The sequence below is a fragment of the Aquarana catesbeiana genome, linkage group LG02 (assembly GCF_042186555.1).
Source record: "Aquarana catesbeiana isolate 2022-GZ linkage group LG02, ASM4218655v1, whole genome shotgun sequence".
In the NCBI taxonomy this organism is placed as follows: domain Eukaryota; kingdom Metazoa; phylum Chordata; class Amphibia; order Anura; family Ranidae; genus Aquarana; species Aquarana catesbeiana.
The window spans coordinates 558,370,038-558,397,534 of record NC_133325.1 but is presented as its reverse complement, the minus strand read 5'-3'; the positions used below and the strand labels follow the sequence as shown (position 1 = coordinate 558,397,534).

General features: G+C 41.6%; 1 protein-coding gene across 1 annotated transcript in view; it reads left to right on the top strand.

Moving 5' to 3' along the window:
• The first annotated feature begins 4,691 nt into the window (after positions 1 to 4,691).
• The window catches only part of SCUBE3 (signal peptide, CUB domain and EGF like domain containing 3), a 189,253-nt gene continuing 166,447 nt past the window's right edge, over positions 4,692 to 27,497 (top strand). Inside the window, 1 exon segment of the mRNA XM_073616014.1 lies at positions 4,692 to 5,443. Coding sequence (XP_073472115.1) covers positions 5,320 to 5,443 — 124 coding nt within the window. The 5' untranslated portion in view covers positions 4,692 to 5,319.

Genomic DNA, 27,497 nt, shown 5'->3' with positions numbered 1-27,497 from the left:
GCCATCCTCAGAGTGTGTCCAGCAACTCTGCAAAACATATAAAAGAAACAGGGGGGGGGGGGGGGGGGGGCGCCTCTCTAAGTGTAGTATTAAAACAGTATTATTTATTGCATACAATTAATGCTCTGCATTCAGTGCCTCCTGCTGTTTGATTGACAGCTGCTCTGACCATATAGAAACGAAGACTGGGATTTCCTGTAACAACTGCAACTTTTGCTGGAGAGCTTGACCAGTAAATAATGGATCTACTGGCAGGATCAACAGATAATAAAACTAAGTCACAGGGAGGACAAGGAAATATACAGTAAACATTGTTTTATACATGCCATTGACAGACTGCACCATAAATGTTACAATTTATTTTACACATAGTTCTACTTTAAAAACCCTGTTAGATACATAGGATTGGGGTAGTGCCTGATGTGAATGGCGGTATGTGTCTGCTCCATATAAATGAGTTAAAATAAATACATTTTATATACACTGTATCATCATTTTTGTATATTCTGAATGCAGCAACTAGTTGATTTGGTTTACATATGAATTGAGAAATATTCCAGAAGTATATATCTGCTATTCTAGAAAACAATACAAAGCTGTAAGGTCAGGTTTTGCCCTTCTGTTCTTTTCAGTTATAAATGCCATTCATTTCCTGTGTAGGTGTTAGATGTCTGCTAGGAATGTATTAGTCAGAAGGATGCATGAGGAGACTTATTCGATGTTGGGTAACAAACAGATCTTTGCAAACATTTGTGATGAACCCATACACCTTCCTTCATGTACTACTAAATAGGAAACAACTGACAAAATGCGGAAGTACATTGTCTTAAAAAACTGAATGAATAAAGCATAAAACACCCTTGTATACCAAGACCACTTAACTTACCCACCAATAAACAATCATATTTGTATTAACCTGAAACAAAAGCATTTTTCAAATTGATGATGTTTATAATAATTCAATAGTTTGCCAGTGCTTGCTTTGGTAAAGTAGTACACTCCAACTGGATGACATCTAATTTGTAAAATCTTTTTTTTTTATCATAGGCTTAGGTATAGGCTTTGTCATTGTTTTTACCTCCTTTTTATCCATGTTTGCAACTCAGTGCTGCTGATCTCCTCCAGCCTCTTTCAGCAACTTTCAGCCTACATGCACTCCCTCTAGACTAGAGTCTGCTGCAAATCATTGGGCTGGACTGCCTTTCTGATGGTGACATCATGCCAGTGCAATGTGTGTTGGTGCAACTGCTTGTAAACCTCACCAAAGGTGTGTGTAACAGGGTGACAATGCAAGAGGACAATTGGAAGATAGGTGTCACTCCATAACAGTGCCAAACCAAAGACCTTATTGACAAGATCAAAATGGATTATTTTATTAAAAGCTGCAGATTTCATAAAATGTACCACTTTTTCTGGAATATATAAACAAACTATAATAGAAGGATTGAAATACTTACTTTTATTGGAGAAAATGCTGCTTCGAATTCCCTACAGTGCTGCTCGTGTAGGCAATTAAATTTTGGCCATGCAATTTTGTAATTTTTGTTTGATCTGAATTCTGATCATCCCCTTTGGCAGACATAAAGTGCCGATGTTTTGTGGAAAGCTTCTCTCCAAGAATGATCAGTATTCCAGCCATTCTATTACTCTTTATTTATCTATCCCAGCAGGACTGTTGACATTGCTTTATGTTAACATTTGAGAATAGGTTCTCTTTATAGTACAAGACTCTGTGAGCACCTTCAACGACACCCTATATCCTGTTTATACATACCTTGTCTATATAGATCGTTCTATTCTCTTTCTTTTCTATAACAGAATATCATAGTTTTTATGTGAATCAACTCACTGTTTTTTTAACTAACAAATTGTATTAGGAAATATGGCTCCCTATGCTGCCATTATACACAGGCCTACTATAGTCATTGCTAAATCTCTAAAAAATACTTTCAAAGCTGGTTCGATTTTTATTAAAACATTTGTAAAAAAAAAAATTCTTGCCATCATTGAGTCAACTAATTTTATTCGAAAGCCCTTAAAAATTTGTGATGACCTGTCATTGGAATGCAATGCCAGGTTTCATTACAATATGTACAATTTTTCCCAAACAAAAAAACACATTCGCAGTTACGAATCCGTTCACTGGAGAAATATTTTCCATCCTGCCCCTTCAAATTTTCTCATCACTGTGGTTGAAAACGGACTTGACCCCACTAACTATTAGGAAATTGAATGAACATTTAGAAAGCAAACACATTCTAATAAAATTCTTCTAGTGTATGGGCAGCCCTAGTGAGTAACCTAAGGGGATTTGCGCAATACAGTTAATCACCACATGAATCACTGTCTACTGTAATGTAATGCAACCAAAAGCAAACTTGTGGAGCCCCTGGTGACTTTTGAAGCTATGGAGTGGATCTCCTAAAGCCAGTCTACTCAAAGCCAAACAATTTGCTGGAGCAAATTAGATCATGCTTTATTGTTTTTTTTTTGCCTTCCACTGGATCTACTGTGGGTAAAGGATTGTGTAGATAGGATTGTATATATTTTTTTTCCATTCTATTGGTTGAACTATCCTGGATGGACTTACTATTGCCTCGTTTCCACTGAGCGGTTCGGTTCGGTACGGTACGCTATTCTGAGTGTTTCCATTATGAAAGCGGCCCATACAACCGAACCGAACCGCACCATTCTGGGTCCTGCTTCAGATGTGGGGCCATAGAAAATGGTACGGTTCGGTTAGGGCGGAGCTACGATACATTCCACTGATTGGCGGACGCCATGCTAGGCATTTTTTCTAAACCCACGTATGGCCCCTGGCTGTCCGACTTGCAGTGGAAACGCTCACCTGAATAGGCCGGACCATTCTAGGCCTTCCAAACTGTACTGACCCGAACCGATCCGCTCAGTGGAAACGAAGCATATGTAACTATGCTCACTTTGAAGGCGTATTTTTTACTTTGCAAGGAAATAATCCCGTAGGCTTAGTGATTGTGGTGAAATATTCATATTCATATGCAAAGAATTCCCAATCAATGCATGGATAATAAAAAAAAAAACAGTATTTTTGCTTGCACATGATTGAAGTCAGCGGAGCTTTATTTCATTCATCAAAGCTGGCCATGGGTTTTATCTATGACCATTCCTATTCAAGAGGAGTCAATCTAGTGATCGACTCCTCTCCAACGGGACTGCTGGAAAATTTGTATTTGATTAGCACATGCAACCCATCAGTTGCAGCATTGATCATTGTATTCTGACAATGAAGAAGTCCCACTGTCAGAATACAATAGCACAGCGTGGAGGATTCCTTCATCCACCCCAAATGTGTGGATGGGGGAATCTGTTTGTTTGCTTTTTTTTTTATCACCAAAATAAAACTGAACCATCTATGGCCAGGGTAAACTTTCCTTGCAAAATGAGCATTTGCCTTTAGTAAATCAACTCATATGAGCCTAAGCTAGATGGATTCTCCTAGTGAGCACCAATTAGTTGATTAACAAAGATATCACCCCTTTTTTAAATATAGAAGGTGGTAAGTATGGTTTCTTTAGAAAGGCATAATTTTTCTCTTTGTTTGATGTAAACCACACATTTTTATAGGTCCCCCCCAGTAACCACATAGCATACCCCCTCATTTAGCCATTAAAATGGCCTGCTGAAACAAGTGCCCTGTGTCGTCCACTTTCAATCATATTTAATCAAGTAAAGGAAATGTGTAATTAGAATCAGCTGCAGAAACAGTCTTTCCCTCTTCTTCCCGTGACCTTTAGCCTCTGCCCGTGGCAGATCTCCCCTGAGCTTGGCGTTGCACTGCATTATGTGCATCCCACACATTACAAACTGCTTAATCTAACCATTTGTAACCGTCTCCATTTTTCCCAACATCATATGTTTGCCTTACACATCCTTGTGCTAAAAGCATCTGGGCACACTGCGACAAGTATTAATAGCTATGAACCTTAATTACATTTTAAAAAAGCCTTAAGAACTACTTTTGAACTATTGCCCCATCGTCAAATAAAATAAATAGCAGAGCATCTGGAAAAACTTGTCTTCTTTCTTTTTGTTGCAGATGAAGCTATACAAACAAATATCGAAATCAAGAGGGAATTTACACTTTTTTTTTAATCCATTCATCTTAGGTTTAGAGAGTCACATCTTTTTTTTTCTTTTCAATCAAGCCTAAGGTAGAACCAGTTTGAACATGACAGGTAAACTTTTCTCCTGGCAAATACTGAATGGTAAATAATACTTAAAAAAAAAAAAAGTATTTTTTTTTTCTTTTTTGCGCCACACACTTAGAGAAAGTAGAGCTGCACCCTGCTAAAGAGAATCAGGCATAGCTGGAAATCTAATATATATTCAACAAGGAGGAGCACTGAAGTTGACAGTATCATTTATATGCAACACACAGCTAAGAGTGGACAACCTCTGTCCAATGTATATTTTACAAGGTTGCAATGTTATTATAGTGTCAGCACGAAAATGGGCCATCTATAGACTTAAGACAAGTCCTTTTGGATTTAAAGGGCAGAGTCATGGAGCTGACAATCTATAGTGCCCAATTAACATCCAGAGAGAGAGGAGAAATGCTAGAGCATCTATGGAAAGCAAAACTGTACAGGAGGAGCATACCTCCCTCCTTCCCCCCCTTCTCATCTTGGTCCCCCTCCTCATTCCCTCCCTCCTTCTCCGCACTCCTTCCTCCTTTCCAAGCAGGAACCTTTGTGTGTTGCAGCTGGTGAGGGGGGAGGTTTTGCTCTATCTTTTCAGTATACAGGCTCTTTTTTAACAGACAACACTTCTTCTGTCTTCAATACCCTACAGATCTATTTTTATTTTATTTTTTTATTTTTTTTGTGTGGGAGTTACAAACCTGCATTTGCCTCTCGTTTCCATCACCTTTCTAAAATGGTTTGAATTTTACCAGCATCCAACTGATGATAAGTCATTTTTTTTTTTTTTTATCGCTTGACTTTTTTTTTTTTTTTTCCATGATTGAATTAGTACTTTTTTATAGCTATAATGCACAGAAAATTATTTCTATATTAACGGCGCTTTAGAATTAGGTTGAAAAAAAAAAAATGCCACGAAAGTAAACTTCATTGTTACTAAGGTACCACTAAACAATATGGCACTTTTTTTTACTTGATTGGATTTATGTGCTGTCTTTTATTATTATTATTATTATTATAAATGCTGCAGCAGAAATTCATAGTGTTGAATGTTCTGGCAGATCATGTTTGACAGCAGAATAGACAGAGGTTCTGACCTACTGGTAGTTCAACTTTCCCTGTTTCTGTAAAGTAGCCAAATATGTATTTTTACTGTAATAGAGCGCACAGATCTGTTGCCATGGACGTACAATGGGACATGGTATACACGTTTTTTTTGTTCCTGTTTGTCTACGGCCACATCAGTCTCAGCATGGCCAGCCAAGGTAAGACCTTCCTGGTGTTATTCACATGTTGTACAACTTAACTACGCAGTTTAAAGCAACTCGCTTGCCAGTGTAAACTGTCAGCTCTGTGGGTAAGTGGGAATTTTCGAGCTGGAGTTTACGGCTTTTTGTCACTTTGTGGGTTATACGTGATGAGCACCTTTGGGTTCATGGATAACTGACAATGTGCAAAGTAAAACAGCCAATCAGCAGTCATCTTTCATGTCTCTAGACTTCTCTAAACTGATGGAAGGTAAATTCCTATGGGATGCATATTTTGTGCTGCCCTATAAATAAGCCTGCTTCTTTTGCTTTTATCTCAGTATGCTTTTATAAATGCTGTCATGTTTTTGCTTTAATATGATGATTTTCCTAGATCAAAGTTGGCATATCAAATGGATTTATTTCAAAGCTAAGTTTCACGTGATGCAGGTTAAAAGTTTCAGGAGGAGAGTAGATGCAAGAAGAACTTAACTTATTTGGCTGTGTTTTCTCTATAATTATGTCTAATTGAATGGCTTGGTCATGTGTTGCCTTTATCATAGTCACTAAATTCATACGTTTGCTATTACAAGGTTAAATAAGTACACCATTTTATTGATTAAACTTCAGATCCACATTACCTGCACTGTTTCTCTATTTCCTTTAAAACCGTAAAACCCTTAACTCTAGAGAGCCACATAGATAATATAAATTTAAACAAAACTGAATTAAATGCCCATGGTGTTTCCTGTATAAAATGCTGTTTAAACATAGACGAAGTTTCCATTTTTTTATATCACCTTTGGCTATGAGAATCTTACACTGATACATTTGTGCTATATATCGGGATTGATATAAAACATGGTACATAGATTTATTAACACATAACAGCCAATCATAGATTACCTTTCAGCACTTTGGTTAGGTATTACATCCATGCTTTTAACATTTGAAGATCGATCTATAGATACTGGGGGAAATGATACCCATAACAACCAATTAGATTTTCCTTTAACCTGAACTTATAAGTAACCTGAAGTTGTAGCTGGAATAAGATTGATGGCTATAGGTATCACAGACAATTTCTTACCTCTCAATAAAGCATTCCTAACCACCACCCACCCAAAAAAAAAATGGTATTGCAGGCTAGCAATCCTTAAATGTGGTGGCTGTATTAGATTTCTTTTTTTCACACTATTTTTTCTTTATTTTAATGGGTTGTTAATCCTGCCATTAACTTACTTCCTGTCCAGGGGTGACAACCATAATGAGCAGGGTTGTCACCCTAGGACAGGAACTGTCTTAGCACTGCATACCACTTCCCTTGCTTCCACATAAGGTGTTTTCTAGTAGATTGAGATAGCTAGGAGCAATGTTAACTGATAACAGTCCAGAGGCAGAAGGTACAGGAATTTAACAGGTCACAAGGTTTCTGGCTGGATGAACAGATTGTTTTGCACTTGTTGAACAGATATAATAAAATGCTTTCAATTGTATATTTAACAGGCCAAAAGGGAACAAATAAAATAAATTTATTGGTAGAGCTTCCATATACATATTTTGTTTGGGAATGTGTCATCATACATTTCAGAGGTCTGAGCTACATTACTGACTATCTATATTCATACTTCTGCAATTGCACATCATATATTTGTACATAGAACACATCTTTTAAACTCTGTGTACATTAAATATTTTACTATTAGGCATATAGTTGGGTTATTTTTACTAATGCTTAGCGTCAGTCCACCGTGCATGCTGCTTGCTATCGCTAGTACTCAGTGACTATGTTGATTATACAGCATCGAAATCACATATAGACATTCTGCTCCAGCTTTGTTCTGACCTTTGAAGTAGATTCATGAGGGCTGAGCTAGCCTATGATGTGTTTTCTACCGCTGTTATGAGGCCTCTTGTTATTTTTTGACATTTTTTAGCTATGACTGTGGATGTTTCGTGGGGTGGGGGAAATCTCAGCCCAAGGTTCAGGGCCAGAGGCGAGCGGTCTGGGGTGGCGGGGGCTACAGAATAAGATCTTGGTCTCCATAAAAAGCTGTGGGTACGTCATATAATTAAAAACAGCAACTAGGAAAATGACCATGAGGTACAAAGTAAAGACATTCCTGTAAAATGTGCTCATTATAGAGATTACAGATACATTTGATATCAGTACTTATTACATTACATATCATATTACACAGTAATAATGCACAGCCTAACCACACACACTTCTTTTTTACAACCTTCCTTTAGTAATTCAGCGAAAATGTGCAGAAAGCAGTAAACCTTCTCAGCCAATCAGAACTTAGTTTTCCATTTAGTCTTTTTATTTATGCTGAACTGCTAAAGGTCAACATCCGATTGGCTCCTAAGATTGCTGTATACCACTGCTCTTGTTGTCAATCATTAATACTACTTGTCACTTTCACTTAGGATGGTCTTAGACAAGCTGATCTCTCACAAGTAACATCTTCGGAAGGCAGATGCGCTCCACCTTGTTGAAATCAGATGCAGTTTCTTTTGTGAAATATTTAAGGCACATTGAAATAACCACATAACCATCAGAGAAGAATTTCCAACATGCTGGTGAAGCATAAGATAGCACTCCTGCTGCTTTTCTATATTTGATATCTCTTGCATGTTATAAGAGAAACATGGGGTTTAAAAAAAAAAATACATAGTTATCTAGGAGGATGTAGCATTGATCTGATGCTGCATCTGCCCCCTGAGAACTGAGCGATCAAAGACCGCTGATCGCTCAGTTCACGGTCTTCAGTGAGCAGAGAGCTGGTGACTGTCAGTCACCAGCTCTCTGCTCTGCCCCTCCAGCGCTCACTGGAGCAACAGGTTGTGACAAGGAGGGCTGGCGCAGGCTCTCAGTGGCATGCTGAGAGTCAGAGCAAGCTGCGGGTCCAGATATCTGGGTGGATATTAAAGTCTGTATCTCTTCAAAGCCTGAGTGACATCAGCTGACTAAATAAGGGTCACAGGAGTGCAGAACGAGGTGTACTCCTGTGACGTACAGGAGAAGTAGGGCCAAAAGAGCTTTGGCCCTACTTCTCCTTTAACCCCCATAAAGCAGATTAACATAATGAATGTGTTTATCAGTCAAATAGCATGTAAAAGGATGCAGTATATACCAGAATCTTATTCTTTTACAAATCTTTTATTAGAGAATGCAAAAGGAAGATACCTTAACAAGATTGAAGGTACATTACTTACAAAGCTTGCTAAAGTACAAATGTGTGGTTGTCACTTGTTAAGTTTGCAATTACAAAACAGTATCAATAGGTACAGAATCCATTCTTAGGAAGGACTCTAAAGTGTGTGGTTGATTCTCTACAATATTGTTTAGGTAAGTGGCATAACAATCGCAAGAGGTATATTCACTGTAAACAGATGATGTTGCAGAACTGTGCACAGGGCAGCACCTTATTTTAATGACTGGATCAATGGGATCTCCTTTGAAACCAAAGTAGGTTAGTACCTTTGCAAACAGCAAAAGGACATGTTATCATCTGCAAACATTTTCTTGCATGCTGAGAAACCTCCAGCACTTAAAGTGTATAAAAGTGTATATATGCTCAAAATGTAAAATCATATATTCCTTTCCACATTGTATTTTGATTATTTCTAGTCTACTCCTATTAATCTCAACAACGTTTATAAACCTACTTTGTAAGGATCCCCACACATTAACCTCATTGGAATCTGTGACATGTATTTACTATACCCTGAGAAAGGAGTTTCAGGAGGTGGAGTCAATGCAGAAATCACAGATTGCTGGCAGCAAGGTACCATGGGATATGTAGTCTTTAGAAACTGAAGGTAAACAGCAGAGGAGAAGCTGCAAAGCATGCAGGGAATCCAGGACGATGTGGAAAGAAATGGATAGCAGACAGGCAGAACTCACAACATGAAAGGGGATTTTTCAAATAAGCTTATATTGGATTGCCAAAGATAACTGTTGTTTGTATTGTTATTACAATGCTGATGTTATACTGTGAAATCAAAGTGAATGCCTTGACCACAGAACTCCTTTAAGAGTGGTTGTTCCCTGTTCGTCACAGAGAAAATGAATTATGGAAAGAGAGCTTTTAGTGAAAGTGAATGATGGGAAAGAACTGACTCATTGTACATATCCATAGGAAAATCTTATTGTAATCGGGGGAGAAAAGTCACAACGGGTTCAGCATTTGTTTCTGCCTGTGTATGGCCAGCTGTTGCAACATTCTTCCAAATCAACCAGCCCTTTACCACTATGGTGATACCCTGAAGCTTTCTGGGGCAATTATTGGTATCCAGCTAACAATCTGAATACTGCCTGCAAGCACTTGCCTTTCCTGCAGAAAATACAAGCTGCCTGGTTGTAATGCTGATCCAATAACTTGGATACTTTAAAGTGATTGTAAAGGCAGAAGGTTTTTTTTATCTTAGTGCATTCTATGCACTAAGATAAAAAGCCTTCTGTGTGCAGCAGCCCCCCTCAGCCCCTCTAATACTTCCATGAGCCCCATCTCTATCCAGCGATGTTGTAGGATGCAGCTGTCCCCAGCCACCTCTAAAAATGAGAACTGAGTGGTCACATGACTCCTATTCACACAGTTCTCAATCTTCACTGAGCAGAGAGCGGTGATGTGTCAGTCACTTGCTCTCTGCTCTGCCTCACTGGAGCATTGAACTGTGGAGGGGGCAGGAGTGGCTGGCTCAGGCTCTTAGCAGCATGCTAAGAGGCTGAGCCAGTGCTGGTCAGGTATCTGGGTGGATCCAAACATTATTGTCGGCATCCCTGCAGAGCAGTGGCGGCCCATTCATACGGGGGGCATGGGCGCCACCCCCCATCCATTCATCCGGCCCCCTAATCTACACGCGGGCGCCAGATGCATAGATTTCAATAGTTTTTTTTTTTTTGTAGCACATGATTAAAACCTAATTGGCTTCAAAAAAGGTTGGACCCGATTGGCCAGGGAGTGTTAGAAATTGGGTCTCAGTCAGGACACAATGGGGAGCTGAAGCCCGGATCCATTTCTGCCTGGTAAGGAGGCTTCTGATTACCGCCACATTCCCATCCATCTCCTGCGGGGGGGGGGGGGGGCGCCACAAATTCCATTCGTCTCCCACAGGAAATATTGAGCATCAGCCACCACTGCTGCAGAGGCAGAACTGGCTCTGTGATGTCACTTGACAGTGGACTTTAGCACTCCTGTGACCCACATGAGAATTATGTCCAAAAGGACTTTGGCCTCATTGTAAAGGTTAATTAAAAAAAAGAAATAACAAACATGACTTATGTGCTCTTTTCGGATCCCCCACCTGTGCTCCTGGTCCAGTCCAGTCCAATAAAATCGCATGACAAGTCACACTTATTTGCCACATAGTTGCCCAATTAAATAGTGCATTGAGGTTGGTTTGTAAGTTAAGGACATCCTGTAAGGATGTTATTCCACTGCATAGCTTTGTGTCATCTGCAAACATTAAATTGGTACTTTTAATCCCAGACCCTATATCATTTATAAATATATTGAAAAATAAGGGTCCCAACACTGAACCTTGGAGTACATCACTAACAACCCTAGACCATTCAGAGTATGAATCATTAACGACTATTCTCTGAATATTGACTTTTAGCCAGTTTTCTATTCATTTACAAATTTAATTTTCTAAGCCTGTAGACTTTACCTTACACATTAGCCATGTGTGTGGAACTGTGTCAAATGATTTTGCAAAAGCCAAGTATATATGCTATATCTACAGCGACTCTTTTGTCTAAGGATTTGCTTATCTCCTCATAAAAAGAAATGAGATTTGTTTAACAACGTTGGTCTTTTGTATCTTCCTAATTATATAAGGTAAACTAACAGGTCTACTTGGTAAAGACTTTGACACCTTTTAAAATATAGGCACTACGCTGGCCTTACGCCAATCCAGTGGTACTATGCCAGTCATTAAAAAGCCCCCAAAAAATTAGAAACAATGCCTTTGAAATGACAGAGCTCAATTCTCTTAGGCCACGTGGGTTTATGCCAATGGGTTCAGTTTTATTTTGTTTAAATGTTTCTGGACTGTATCAATTTTGGATAATTTGGGGAAAGTTAAAGTGGAGCTCCACCCACAAGGGGAAGCTCCGCTTATTTGCCTCTTCCTCCCCTCCACTGCCACATTTGGCACCTTGTCGGGGAGAGGGAGCCGGTACCTGCTTTAGGCAGGTACCCTCTTCCACTTCTGGGTGACTTTGCAGCAGCAAAGTCATCCGGAAGTTAAGCCCCTCTCCTTACCCCCGCCGCCGGACCATTCACAAAGCGCAGCGCACTTCGTGCATGCGCAGTAGGGAACCAGCTGTGAAGCCGCAAGGCATCACTGCCGGGTTCCCTTACCCTAAATGGTGGTGGCAGCACCCAAGAGCCGACTGAAAAATCGGCTCGGGTGAAGACACCACTGGCACAGAGCTGAAGAAGGTATTTAAATAAATGTGTCTTCTCTATTTCCACAGTCACCAACTCAAAATTATCTAGTAAAGGGCCGACATGCTCAGACCTGACCTTTTTAATATTAATATCTTTGAAGAATTATTTTGGGGTTTGTTCTACTTTCTTTTTTCTCTCTTGTTCGTTTTTAATTTTTGCGACCTTGATTTACTTTACTTGATTTACTTTATTACATATCCTGTTATATTCTTTGTATTCTTTATATTCTTTGTAACTTTTAAATGATGATAGTGTTCCTTCATTTTTATATTTTTTTTCAAATGTTCTTATTATATATAGTTTTTTTTTAAACTTTGGACTGAGTCACATAGGTTTTATTTTTAGCACTTTAAACTTATTGTCCATGGGAATATATTTTGCTGTGTGCTGTGTTACTTTTCTGTTCTGTGCTCCTTAATGACAGCATTCCCTCCAAGCCTTTGTTGACGTTTTCCCAAAAACTCACTTTGCTTTACAGCATCCTCAGCATATTATTATGCAGTTCTCTGTTTTGTAAAAAAAAAAAAAAGCTTAGTTTTTAAGCTGCTTTTTACATTGCCCTCCACTCTCGTCTCTGTCCTGCAGATGACTGTGTTCCCTGCCCATGCAAGCGCAGTCCACTTTCTCTCTCTGGGAGAGTGAAAGAGAGCAGACTGCATGCATTGGTAGGGAAAAAAACACCTTGATAGTGAATATCGTATAAAAAGGTGAAACACCCAGTTGCGCCTCAAAATATAAGATGGCCACTTACCAGAGGAAATGGCCATCCTCTGTCTCCTGCCTGCATCTGCTTAGTAGAGCTCCATAGAAGTCTATGGGGCCTGCCTTTCAGTATCCCCAGCCATCAAGTTGGGGTAGTGACAACAAATTATTTTGGTTGTCTAGTCTGGGAGATTGAGTAATTTGTGTGTTCATGGTCCTTACAGTTTCAGAAACTGAGACAAACAGGTGTTTAGAAAGAAATTACATAGTTACATAATATTCGGGTTGAAAAAAAGACACAAAGTCTATCTACACAAAGACACAAAGTCCACATACAGAACCCTATACTCACAGTTGATACAGAAGAAAGCAAAAAACCCTATGAAGCATAGTCCTCTATGTGCTCTAGTGGGGGTAAAAATGCCTTCCTGATCCCTCAGAAGGCAATTGGGAAGGGAATAGGATTCCCTGGATAAACTATCCTTAGGGTTATTACCTATAAATTTTAAACGGCTCTTCAGAGACTACTAGCACTTTCTAAACAGCTGATATGCAGGTGTGCTAGAATGTAGCCAACCATATACTGTAGTGAAATCCACTAACTAGTGTGTCTGGCCCCCAAAATTGGGAAACAGAAAGATAGTACTTGGTAAGCAATACTACATACTGCTAATGCGTTAAAATGTTCTGTTTAGAGATTTAAAGTGGATGTAAACCCGATTCATGAAATTTGACCTGGGCACATATATCTGTGTTTACTTATCTCTCTCCAAAGCCCTAAGTCTCGTGTCTTTCTGCTGCTCCATTCTTCTGTTATCAGCATGATTACTTCTGACAAGTTCTGCGACACAGGAGATAAAAGCAGCTGGTGGGTGCTATAAATAGATTAGCAGAGAGCTGATCTATCCACAGCACAACTCTGCACGTTCCTTCCTTCCTCTACCTATGTGGAGGGGGGGGTGCCTTTCCTCCAATCAGCTGTCACACTGCGTATGCCAAGATCCCCCCCCCCCCCGCTGGAACAGGAAGAAAAAATTCTAATGTGCACTTTCTAAAGAATATAGCAAGCTGAAGACAGCAGTTATACATGTAAAACTTATGTAAGGAGATTTGTTTTTTCTGAGGCTGTTCACTTCACTGGGTATAGGAGAGGGTTTACATCCACTTTAAATTGGAACTTCTCTTCCAATCAGTATTGATTATTTTTGCTAGCATTAGTACATAGATAGGAAAGTATATCATATTTACTTGTTTAAAACTTTTTTTAAAACCAGGTTACTTCCTGGTTTCTTGCCTAGGCAAATGATGTCATACATCCCAGGAGTCTTCAGGAGGGTAGGAGGTGTTTTCTCAGCTAAGCACCTCTCCTGCAGGCCTGAGCTAAGGACAGATGTATTCCAGGAAGTAAATGCTAAATGAATCATCTCCCCTTACTCAAAATGGCCACGGCCAGAAATGCTAGGGGGTGGGGGGGGGCTTGAGTTAAAGTGAATAAAGCATAGAGACATGGATGGATTTGGGAGTTTGATTTGAATATTAAAAATGAATTAAATAGTGTTTTTGGTTTGTTGTGTTCAGATGCAGTGAAGATCTGCTTTAAAGTGATTTTGAAAACATGAAACAAATGTCTCCCTGAACAGCAAATAATTGAAGCGTACTAGGGTTGCTGCTCATGCTGCCAAACTTCACCAGAAGAGAGAAGCTTGCAGAAAGATCTTTAGCATTCAGCACACTTCTGTCTGTTGAATGTCTGCTCCCCTATAGTGTTGTAGGGGCCAGTGACAAAACCTCAGAGCAGAGAAGTGGGGTGGGCAACATCAGACACTCCCGGAAGTGTTTAATGCAGAAGTAGAGTTTCTCGGCTCAGGCAACAGGGCAGGAAACTTTGGAAATTTAAACTGTTTTTTTAAAATACCCTTTACAGCCCATTTCCTGTTTCTTGTCTGGTAAAAAGCCTAGGCTTATGACATCATGCACAGCTCTCTCTTTCACTCTCATGAGAGTTTGCCAGGAAGGGAGTGGGGATGAGTCATAAGAGGGCCAATCAGACCTGCAGAGCTGGAGGTGTGCCTCTGTGTGTCTGTGTAAATCCAGGAAGTGAACAGGCAGCTGCTTCAGCTGCCCACAGTTAAAATGTTCGCAGCCAGACTTAGTGGAGGGAGATTTCTGATTTTGCAAATACAGAATTGGAGTATATGTAAAATAATATGCAAAGTGGTTGGAGGGAAGCTTCAGAATGTTTTTTTTTACAAATTATGTGAGCAGATTGCAGTTCCTCTTTAATTTGAGTTGTTCTTTGGTGGAAGGTTATGGTACTACCAAGAAATATACAGCTAAATATACAGTTTTCCTTTGATATTAAAAAAAAAAAGATATCAGGACATATACATTACCAAATGAAAGCCCGATTTGTCATGAAAAGCTTTAAGGCATTTAATTTCTGTGAACAAGGCAGTATGTTTGAAAACATTGTCAAACAGTAATTGTTTAATTTTTGACTTTCTGGATATCTGATTTAGAGATCAGAGAATCCATGTGTGTATATTGCGAGCAATGTATTATACTGTATATTTTAATAAAAATATCTTGTCCTTAAAGTAGAATTCCAGGATATTGCTAACTAAGCCTAAATCTGCTCCCACCTCTACTCCTATTCTAACTACCCCATAGAAGGAAGGTACTAATACTTACCTTTTCTCAGGGTGCTCTGGTCTGGTCATGTGATCCCTCCCATGGCTGGCTTCAGTGGAGAGGAGAGAGTGCCGACAATGGCTGGAGTGCCTGTGAAATTACGTCACCCGAACGCCCCTTTCACATGGGATGGGCTCCGCTGGAGTCCGCCTGCTCAGCGGGGAATTTGTCTGCTGATCCCCACTAAGCAGGCAGATGGCTGGTCCGTGTTTGCTCTGCTTATGCAGAGCATAATCAGCCCGCTGGCCTCTATGAGCGGTTGCATGTAAACGGACCGTTTGTCTGTTTACACCTGACTGCCACTCAGGGGCGTACCTAGAGCATTTGGCACCTGGGGCGGATCCTATATCTGGCACCCCCCCACGTTGAAATGTAAAAACAGCCCACTATGCTCCTTGCATACCTCTGCATCCTTCAATATCTCTTTGTCACTACTGTGTTCCCCCTCTCCACAACTGCACCTCTGGACCCCTCTACTTTACACAGTCCCTCACAGCTCTGGACACCTGCATGTTACATAGATAACCCCCTAACAGTTCTGGACCCCCTGCGTGTTACACAGACCCCCCCAACAGTTCTGGACCCCCTGCTGGTTACACAGACACCCCCCAACAGTTCTGGACCCCCTGCTGGTTACACAGACTGCCCCAACAGTTCTGGACCCCCTGCTGGTTACACAGAACCCCCTCCCTCAGTACAGACCCCTTCCATCAGTACAGACCCCTCTCATTAATATAGACCCCCTACCTCAGAATAGACCCCCCATTCAGTACAGACCCCCCCATTCAGTACAGACCCCCCCTCCTGCAGTGCAGACCCCCCATTCAGTACAGACCCCCCTCCTGCAGTGCAGACCCCCCTACAGTGCAGACCCCCCTACAGTGCAGACCCCCCATTCAGTACAGACCCCCTACAGTGCAGACTCCCCCACTCAGTACAGACCCCCCTACAGTGCAGACCCCCATCCTAGAGTGCAGACCCCCCCCATTCAGTACAGACCCCCCTCCCCTACAGTGCAGACCCACCATTCAATGCAGAACCCCCTACAGTGCAGACCCCCCCCCATTCAGTACAGACCGCCTACAGTGCAAACCCCCTATTCAGTACAGACCCCCTACAGTGCAGATCCCCCATTCAGTACAGGCCCCCCTACAGTGCAGACCCCCCATTCAGTACACACCCCCCCTACAGTACAGACCCCTTCCATCAGTACAGACCCCTCTCATTAGTATAGACCCCCTACCTCAGAATAGACCCCCATTCAGTACAGACCCCCCCCATTCAGTACAGACCCCCCTCCTGCAGTGCAGACCCCCCATTCAGTACAGACCCCCCTCCTGCAGTGCAGACCCCCCATTCAGTACAGACCCCCCTATAGTGCAGACCCCCCATTCAGTACAGACCCCCTACAGTGCAGACCCCCCCATTCAGTACAGACCCCCCTACAGTGCAGACCCCCCTCCTAGAATGCAGACCCCCCCATTCAGTACAGACCCCCCTCCCCTACAGTGCAGACCCACCATTCAATACAGAACCCCCTACAGTGCAGACCCCCTATTCAGTACAGACCCCCTACAGTGCAGATCCCCCATTCAGTACAGGCCCCCCTACAGTGCAGACCCCCCATTCAGTACACACACCCCCTACAGTACAGACCCCCTCATTCAGTACAGACCCCAATTCAGTACAGACCCCTCCATTCAGTGCAGACCCCCCACCCCCTACAGTACAGACCCCCCCACAGTGCAGACCCTCCCTCAGACCCATAATGTACCTCAGACGATGATCAGCGTGGGACATGCACAGCAGGTCGGGTCTCCTCCTCCTGTGTAGACATAAAGGAGGAGGGGGAGGCGGTTTCACTTTGCTCAGCTGTGTGGGATAGCTGGGACTGCTCAGAGCTGCTCACACAGCCTGCGGCCACGAGAGAAGCGGATCGTTGTGGGCCCTGCCGACAGGTGTCACCCGGCCCGCACCCCCACCCCCCTTGCAAAGCCACTGCAGCTCGCCTCTCCATGCCTGCGCTGTCACTGGGCGCCACTGCCTAAACCCGTCCCGCTGATACTGCTTCAGTCGCGGAGGGGGGGCGCTGGCCTGACACCCCCCCAGTGTGTAGCACCTGGGGTGGCCCACCCCCCACTTGGTACACCGCTGCCATCTGATCCGATCTGCCAGACCAGACAGATGCCCATCCATCTGTTTTTAGCAGACAGGATTGGATCAGATGTTGGCGGGTGTCAACAGACACAACAGACCATTGACATCCACTGCTCCATAGCGGGCAATGGATGATCTGACTGAGTCCACCTGAAAAGCTGACAGGCAGACCAAATCAGTCCACCCGTATGAAAGGGTCATTATGCTTACTATGGGGCATCAATTGTCCCTTTCCCTCCTCTCCCCTGAAGCTGGACGCTGATTGGAAGCAGATCAAGTGACCAGACTGGAGCGTCCTAAGAATAGGTAAGTATAAATTAGGAGGGGGGTGGATACTTAAATTTAGTAATAGCCTGGAGTTCCATTTTAATCCTGCATTTCTCAAAATTAACATAATGTTGCAGCAAGTTTTGTTATTTTTTTTACACTGTAACAAAAATAAGCAAAGGAGTTGAAAGGATGTTGCCACATACAATATTGCTAAAAAGTGAGGCTGATAATGACGCAGGAGACACATTAACAAAAACATTTCAGGAAAAGGGGGTTTACCCATGACACACACAGGATTTGCAGAGTCTCTAAAGAGAGAGCAAAGCAATAGTTTTTTCATTCAACCACGTCAATACTGTGCACTTTCACCCCCTTCCTGCCCAGGCCAATTTTCAGCTTTCAGTGTTTTATCATTTTTTTTTGGTGGTATTTAACTACTTGCCGACCAGCTCACATACATTTACTGCGGCAGTTTGGCTCTCCTGCGCGAACCGACGTACCTGTACGTTGGTCTGTACAAGGAGGAAAGCGGGCGCGCAAGCTGCGGGAGCGTGCTTGTGGGTTCCACGGACTCGGTGTCCGTCTGCGATCCGTGATCGCTGTGTACAGAGGCAGAACGGGGAACTGCCTATGTAAACAAGGTGATTCCCAGTTCTTCCCAATGATCAGGAACAGCGATCTCTGTCATGTTCCAGTAAGCCCATCCCTCCTACAGTTAGAACACACCCAGGGAACACACCTAACCCCTTGATCGCCCCCTAGTGTTAACTCCTTCCCTGCTGGTGTCATTTTTACATTGATCAATGCATTTTTTTAGCACTGATCAATGTAATAATGTCACTGGTCTCCAAATAGTGTCATTTGGGGTCAGACTAGCTCACATACATTTACTGCGACAATCCTGCTATAAATCGCAGATCACCTCCATTACCAGTAAAAACAATAAAAAAAGTCCTTAAATCTATCCCGTAGTTTGTAGACGCGATAACTTTTGCGCAAACCAATCAATATACGCCTATTTTGATTTTTTTTACCAAAAATATGTAGAAGAATATATATCGGCCTAAACTGATGAATAAATGAGTTTTTTTTATTTAGTTTTTTTGGATATGTATTATAGCAGAAAGTAAAAAAAAAATGTTTTTTTTTTCAAAACTGTCAGTCTTTTTTTGTTTATAGCGCAAAAAATAAAAATTGTAGAGGTGATCAAATACCACCAAAAGAAAGCTCCATTTGTGGGTAAAAAAGGACGTCAATTTTGTTTGGGTACAGTGTCGCACGACCGCACAATTGTCAGTTAAAGCGATGCAGTGCCGTATCGCAAAAAATGGCCTGGTCATTAAGGGGGCAAATCCTTCTGGGTCCTGAAGTAGTTAATCACCACTGTGTTTTTTGCTAAACAAATGAAAAAAGACCATAAATTAAAAAAAAAAATGTCTTAGTTTCTGTTATGAAATTTAGCAATTAAGTAATTTTTCTTCTTTACTGATGTGCGCTGATGAGGCTGCACTGATGACCACTGATGAGGCGGTACTGATGAGGAGGCACTGATGAGGCTGTACTGATAGGCTGCACTGATAGGTGGCACTGATGGGCACTGATGAGGAAGCGCTGATAGGCTGCATTGATGGGCAGTGACAGGATGCAATGATGGGGCTGCACCGATAATGCCCTAATTAATGTGCTGAAAGTTGGTTGTTTCCTGACACAGAGACAGCGTGGGAGGAAAGGACTGCCCATAACCGGCAAGTTTGTTTACATGTGATCAGCTGTGATCAGCTGTGATTGGGCACAACTGATCACATGGTAAAGGGCCACTGTGATTGGCCCTTTACAGCAATCTGTGATCAGCTGTGTCCAAAGGACACAACAGACACAGAGTGCGCTGGATATGTGCCCCAGGGGGCTCGCAGGAGGCAGGGATTTGGGAAGACTTCCATGGACATCCTTCCAGAACTTGCCGACCGCGATGTAGACGTATTTTGGCTATAGCACGGTCGGGAAGTAGTTAACTTTGTCTCTGACTAAATGTTTCTAGAAATTGGTACAGAGCTGGAGGAGAAAGGAAGGGGGTGAATACTGCTCTATTTCATTCAGCTATGTCTGTATTTTGAGCTTCGGTGCTCAGATTCTGGATGCAGCACACTTTATTCAGCTATGCAGTTAAGGTGTATGTTAATCAATGCATTTACATGAATTTGCTGTTGTTCATGCACATTTGTATCCTTGTAAAAAAAATGCAGCATGCTGTACTTTTTTAAACGCATATGAAAGTGCTAAAATTTTGTAAAGAAGGCTAATTGAAATACATTCATTTTCTTGCATGTTTGCTGCATTTCAAAATGCACCTGGCTGCTGCTGGTGTAAATTAGTCCTGAATCTCACCAGCAGGGGCACAAAATAACTATAAAAAAATGTTTGTTCTAACCCTTCCATACTCTATCCAAAACTGAAAAGATTTGGCAATACACATACTTTGACCACTTCAAAACCAGGTCAATTCTGACACTTCTCACATGTATGTAAAAGCCTGAATTTTTTTGCTAGAAAATTACTTAGAACCCCCACACATTATATATTTTCTGAAAGCAAAGGCTGTGGAGAATAAAATGGTGCTTGTTGAAATTTTTTTAATTTCACAATATTTGCACGGTCATTTATCAATCACAAATTTTCAGTAAAAAATACAGTTTATGTATGTAGAAAGTGTAATGTGGCACTTTAAAATTAGTTTTTGTTTTATTATTCAAAATATTAACTTTTTTTTTTACGCTATTTCTTTTTTTTTTTACTCAACTTTATTGCTATCACAAGGAATGAACAATCACCAGGCATTCCCACAATCATCTCAGGGACTGGAGACTGGCCAGTTTGGACCTCTTTGGTCAATCACTACAGAAGGGCAGTCTTGGCATGGGGAGGAGATGGGTCTCTCTGGCTGTTCCTTTCCACTGCTTGACTATACACTATAAATGCTTAAACAATTTGAACATATTAATGAACATCATTTGTCTAAGGCTAGCATAAAGCCTAAAATTAGATACAAGTTTTTTTTTAAATCAGCACGAGGGATTTAATGAGAGATGTCCCTTGTGCTGGTGCCAGCTGTGTTAGTTGAAATCCAAATGCCACTTCTGCTCCCATACCCCTGCAGCTGTAGTCTTCTAAAGGGTTAATGTGACTGCCTTCATCTAGGACAACCAGCATCACCAAAAGGGACACTTCTTATTATATGTGAACTTTAACTCAAACTTAGGCTTTAATGCATAGACTTGAAGAACATCAGTGCCAGAATGTTACTAAAACCATAAACACTTCACTTACTTAAAACTGAATAAAGAACTAAACAATGTAAACCCTGTACTTAAAGTGGAGCTAAACTTTCTTAATAAATATTAACTATTTTTAATTCTTATGGTGCTAGCCTTAGTAAATAGATAGGAAGGTGTATTATATTTACTTGTTTTAAACTTTTTATTTTATTTTATTTTTTTTTACATTTTTCAGTTCCTTTCTGGCTTAAGCCAAAATTATGTCATGCATCCCAGGAGTCTTCATGGACTTGCATTTTTTTTTACGTCTCGAGGAGAGGGGGAGGGGTTTTCTCAGCCAAGTACACCCTTTTGCCTGCATGTCTGAGGTAAGGGCAGATGGATTGCAGGAGGTACGTGAATCATCTGCCTTTACTCCAGATGGCCACAGCTAGAAATGCTAGGTTCCACTTTAACATATACTGTATATCCTGCCACCAGTACTTAAAGTGTTACTAAACCCAGGATCCTGCATTCACTATATCCCACAGTACACAGAACATGGAAATGCAATAGTTTTAGCAAATTTAAACTGCTGAATACCTTTTCTCATCAGCAGTTAGAGCAGTCTTGTGACTTCTATCAGTGTCTGGCTGACCACTGGTTAAAGCCTGTAGGTGGAGTTTTCATTCTCCTCTCACTGTCCTATGAGGCTGCAGGACCCCTGACCCTCTGTCTGGACAGTGCTGATTGGCCCTGTGCTGATCACATGCACTCTCCCCCCCAAAAAAAACTCTTTAGCACTACACACCAAACTGAGCATGTGCAGCTTGTCCCTTCACCTCTGTTCTATCAGAAGACGACTGGGGACAATTGAAGAAAGGGAGAATGAGAGAAGACTGGATTAAACAGCCATTTTACACAATGCAGAGAATTAACCCCCTAGGTTCCACAGTAACTATAACAAGCATGTTTCACTGCATATACAGACTGATTTTATTGTTGTGGGTTTAGTAACACTTTAAATCCCCTGACTATTATTACAATTACTGTTTGCCCATGAATGCAGGAGAGCTAAAGAAGTCATATTTTGCAGCCACATCTAAATATATGTTTTAGCTTGCTAAGTTAGTTTATAGACATCAATAAATATTTATCAATCTCCGTCAATAGATTTAAACTTATTCGGCACACAAAATGCATGCATGATACATTTTACATGATGCAGTCATTTTAAATGATGTCAATTATACCATATGCAGTGCCTTGCAAAAGTATTCATCCCCCTTGGCATTTTTCGTTTTGTTCCCTCACAACCTGTAATTAACATGGATTGTTTGAGGATTTGCATCATTTACAGAACATGCCCACAGCTTTGAAGATGTTTTTGTTTATTGTGAAGCAAACAAAAAATAGGATAAAATAACAGAAAAAGTCAATGTGCATAACTATTCACCCCTCTTAAGTCAATACTTTGTAGAGCCACCTTTTGCGGCTATCACAGCTCCAAGTTGGATAAGTCTCTATGAGCTTGCCACATCTTACCACTGGGATTTTTGCCTCCTTGCAAAACTGCTCCAGCTCCTTCAAGTTGGATGGTTTGCGTTTGTGAACAGCAATCTTTAAGTCTGACCACAGATTTTTTATTGGATTGAGGTCTGGACTTTGATTAGGCCATTTCAAAACATTTACATGTTTCCCCTTAAACCACTCAAGTGTTGCTTTAGCAGTGTGTTTGGGGTCATTGTCCTGCTGGAAGGTGAACCTCCATCCTAGCCTCAAATCACACATAGAGTGGTACAGGTTTTGCTCAAGAATATCCCTGTATTTAGCACCATCCATCTTTCCCTAAACTCTGACCAGTTTCTCAGTCCCGACTGCTGAAAAACATCCCCACAGCATGATGCTGCCACCACCATGTTTCACTGTGGGGATGGTGTTCTTTGGGTGTTGGGTTTGCACCAGACATAGCGTTTTCTTTGATGGCCAAAAAGTTCAGTTTTAGTCTCATCAGACCAGAGCACCTTCCTCCATACATTTTGGGAGTCTCCCACATGTTTTTTCTCAAACTCAAAACGTGCCATTTTGTTTTTTGCTGAAAGTAATGGCTTTCTTCTGGCCACCCTGCCATAAAGCCCAACTCTATGGAGCATACGGCTTATTGTCGTCCGATGTACAGATACTCCAGTCTCTGCTGTGGAATTCTGCAGCTCCTCCAGGGTTACCTTAGGTCTCCGAGCTGCCTCTCTGATTAATGCCCTCCTTGCCCGGTCTGTGAGTTTTAGTGTGTGGCTGTCTCTTGGCAGGTTTGCTGTTGTGCCATGTTCTTTCCATTGGGTTATGATAGATATGATGGTGCGTCTAGGTATCATCAAAGATTTGGATATTTTTTTTTATAGCCTAACCCTGACTTGTACTTCTCAACAACCTTGTCCCTTACTTGTTTGGAGAGTTCCTTGGTCTTCATGGCAGTGTTTGGTTAGTGGTGCCTCTTTCTTAGGTGTTCCAGCTTCTGGGGCCTTTCAAAAAGGTGTGTATATGTAATGACAGATCATGTGACACTTAGATTGCACACAGGTGAATATCATTTCACTAATTATGAGACTTCTGAAGGTAATTGGTTGCACCTAGCTTTTTATGGGCTTCATAACAAAGGGGGTGAATACAGTACATACGCACATGCCAATTATTCGTTTTTAATTTCTGAAAAATTGTTTTATGTATATATTTTTCTAATATTTCTTCACCAACTTAGACTATTGTGCTCTGATCCATCACATATAATTCAGATTAAAAAAACATTGCACTAAAGGCTGTAATGTAACAAAATAGGTAAAAAGCCAAGGGAGTGAATACTTTTGGAAGGCACTGTAAAACACAAAAAGGGGGGGGGGGGGGGGCAATATGGCATTGGTTAGTACAGAAATAATCCTTACATTGCTTGGAAGTAATCTTGGCAGCTCAGGGCTTTGCTTGGAAATCAGAAGCAGGTGGTAAAATAATGTCATGTAATAACCTATTAGACTGAAAAGCCTGTACTACTTAGAAAAGAGGAGCTTGCCTTCAGCAAAGTTGCAACCTATGGATTTAGCCTGGGATCACTCAGTACATGTTCTTTCAGCAGTTCAAGACAGGTATTTCCCCTTAAATAGGTTAGGAAACAAAGCAGGAAGCACTGACAACAGCTGCCAGGTTCAACATAGAGTTAGGAGGTATATTTCAGGGTGTCAGGGTTTCTGGCTAAAAAGGCCAGGACTGATCAGGGTATAGCAGAGTGAGTTGGCAACATCAAAATAAGACCATCATAGTTTTGGGTCTACTGTAACTACTGTGCCACCCTTAAAAACGGTATTACATTCAAAAACAAACATTGAAAATATTGCAGCTTACCAATCCTGAGAGTGGTATTAAACCAAAAAAACAAACATTTATTATATTGCAGCTTACCAATTCATAGATATGATGGCTACTTTAGTTTTCTTTTCTTTATTTTCATCTGGAGATCCAGCCAGTAAATCTGTTGTTTTTCAACAGAACAAGCTCTGCTGCAAATGTAGCAATTGTAAACATACTGCTGTCCAAATGTGCACTCTGGGCTCCTACATCCTCAGTGAGGAAACTCTAAATTCTCGTACACACCATCATATTTAAGGACGACCATTCATCCGTTTTTTTGTGGCATCCTAGTCTCATGTCGAAAGTTGGAATGTTTTTTTTCTCGACAAAAGTAGAGTTACTCTTTAATTGTGGCACTCACTCAAAATATCACATCTTTTACCTTCAGCGCACTTTATGTGGCTTTTATCCAACAATATTATGTGAAATAAGAAGAAAGAGGGGGTGTCTACCCCTGATCACTAAAAAAAAAAAATGAATGAATGAATGTGAAATAATTGTGAAAAAGTAAGGCGCTACACAAATCCAAAAGTTTGTATATAGTAACCATCCAAAGTAAACATAAATAACCAAATTACCATATCATAACCATATTACATAAAAAATCAAGTCCATATAGCATCCATAGAGGAAAACAAACAAATGACATCCTGGTATATCTTCCCCTATTCCAATACGTACACCACCACGTGGGGTAAAAATGCAAACCTAGCAACCATAAATGACCAGTAGTCATTCAATTCCACATAAATTACATTTAAAAGAAATGCACTTACATTTTTAAGTGCCGTAAAGGCACCAATATAAACAGCCTCTACACAGAAGGTTAGTATCCTGCCGCTCCTATCCACAGAGGTGGCGTGCATTCCACTGGAATTTAATAAGCTTACTGCACTATGAGAACTTTTTTTGGCAGGAGGGAGAAGCATAGAGAGGTCCAATTTCTGTAGAAAGTTGCTGGATTTTTCTCATCTCTGCCTTGGTTGATTCACATGTATACACACTTGGTTTGACCACTAGGGGTAATTTATGGTTGATAAGAATTATAGAACGTTCACCCAGAAGGACCTAGTTGTTGCCAACATCCCAATTATAAAAAACAAAAAGGAGGGTACCCCCCAGGAAGTACAAGGGACTTTTAAGGCAACTTAGAAGACTAGATATCTAATTAAAGTAGAAAATGTATTTGTTTTGGTAAAAAATTGGTGCATACATCACCATATAGCATGAAGATAAAAACACTTAAAAAAATTGGATCAGATGATAATGTTGTTCTCCTGATATGGTGGCTGACGCGTTTCAGGATCTGTTAGGAATCTTTTCTTCAGGGGCATTTCATGAGAAGATTTAACAAAATATAACAATCTATAATAAAGCATAACACAGATTTAGAGTCAAAGAACCAAAGACATGGAATGAGCATCTTAGGAGATAAGCTTGAAAAGACCAGTATCACCAGTGTTGGATCGGTAAATCACAACAATTTTCCTCCACTTTCAGGATTTAGTCCGTTCTAGTTCCTGTGATTCCTCCTGATCATATTCTGGCTACGGTTCGCACCAGTCTTACTTCTCCTTTGGGTGACACGTCTATGCTCCTCCTGAGAAACCTTGTGACCGCTGCTTTATCCCAGAGAGTCTCCGTACTGCCGTGCTCCAGACTTACCATTCTCCCAAGGCTGCTGGCCACCCTGGGAAGAATCAACTCTTTAGGGCCATTTCCAACAATTCTGGTGGCCTAGTCTAAGTGCTGATGTAACCGCCTTCATAGCTGCCTGTTCCGTGTGTGCTCAGAGTAAGACTCCACAACACCTTCCAGTGGGCCTCCTACAACCCATACCCAATGGGGAGAGGCCCTGGACCCACCTGTCTATGGATTTAATTGTGGAGTTACCCAACTCCCAGGGCAACACAGTTATCCTTATGGTGGTTCACCGGTTCTCAAAAATGTCTCATTGTATTCCACTTAAGAAGTTGCCCACTTCTAAGGAACTGGCTTCCATTTTTGCTCGGGAGATCGTTCGCTTACATGGGCTACCCAAGGTGATAATCCCCCGCAGTCTAATGGGGCAGCAGAATGAGCCAATCAGTCCTTGGAGCAATTCCTACATTGCTATATTTCTGACCATCATAACAACTGGTCAGACCTATTACCATGGGCAGAGTTTGCTCACAATAGTGCCTTAAATTCTGCGCTTCCTGATTGTCCCTGTTTATGGCGAACTATGGTTTCCAACCTTCCATGTTGCATTAGAGGAGCATCTCTGTGTTATTCGTTCCACTTGGGCACAAGTCCAGAAGACTTTGCGACATGCTAATGATAGGTCCAGACTCCATGCTGACGTGCCTGCGCCTTCCTACCAGGTTGGGGAGAGGTTTGTAAGTCATCTCGCAACCTCCTACTTCATGTTCCCTCGTTGAAGTTCGCACCTCGGTTTATTGGGCCTTTCTGTATTCTTCACAGGATTAACCCAGTGGCTTATACATTCCTTTTAATATGCGTATCTCAAATGTATTTCATGTCTCCTTTACCACCTGGGTGCCACTTCCTCACCCTGTACAGGTTGAGAATCATGAGGAGTATGAAGTACAGTCCATTGTTGACTTCCGTAGGTTCCGTGGGCGCATACAGTACCTGGTGCATTGGAAGGGGTACGGCCCGGAGGAACGCTATTGGGTCTCATTCTCGGACGTACATGCCCCTGTCCTCCTCTGTGATTTCCATAGACAATTTCCACTCATGCCTGGTGGTCCTCCAAGGGGGAGGGGTCATTGAGGAGGGGGTACTGTCAGGGCTGGGCTCAAGGGCTGGGCTCAACCCTTCCTTCTCTGAGCTCGCTGCTCAGTTGTCAGCTAATTGCAAGCTCCTATCTCTCCACAGCTACTCACCTGTTGATGATATCCTGCTTGTCAGTCCTGCCTACTTAAGCCGTCCAGCCCAGAGGATCTCTGCCTTCGCCTTGGTCAACATCACAGAGACTATCTCCTGCATTCCTGTTTTTATTTTTAAATACATTGGACAAGGGTGCTGGGATTTTATTGCTGGTTGGTGTTCCTCAGGGCACATTCCCCTAACTTCCTGTAACGTATGTTATTACATACAGGCGGTGGGGGGGGGGGGATCTCGACAGGGAAGCCAACA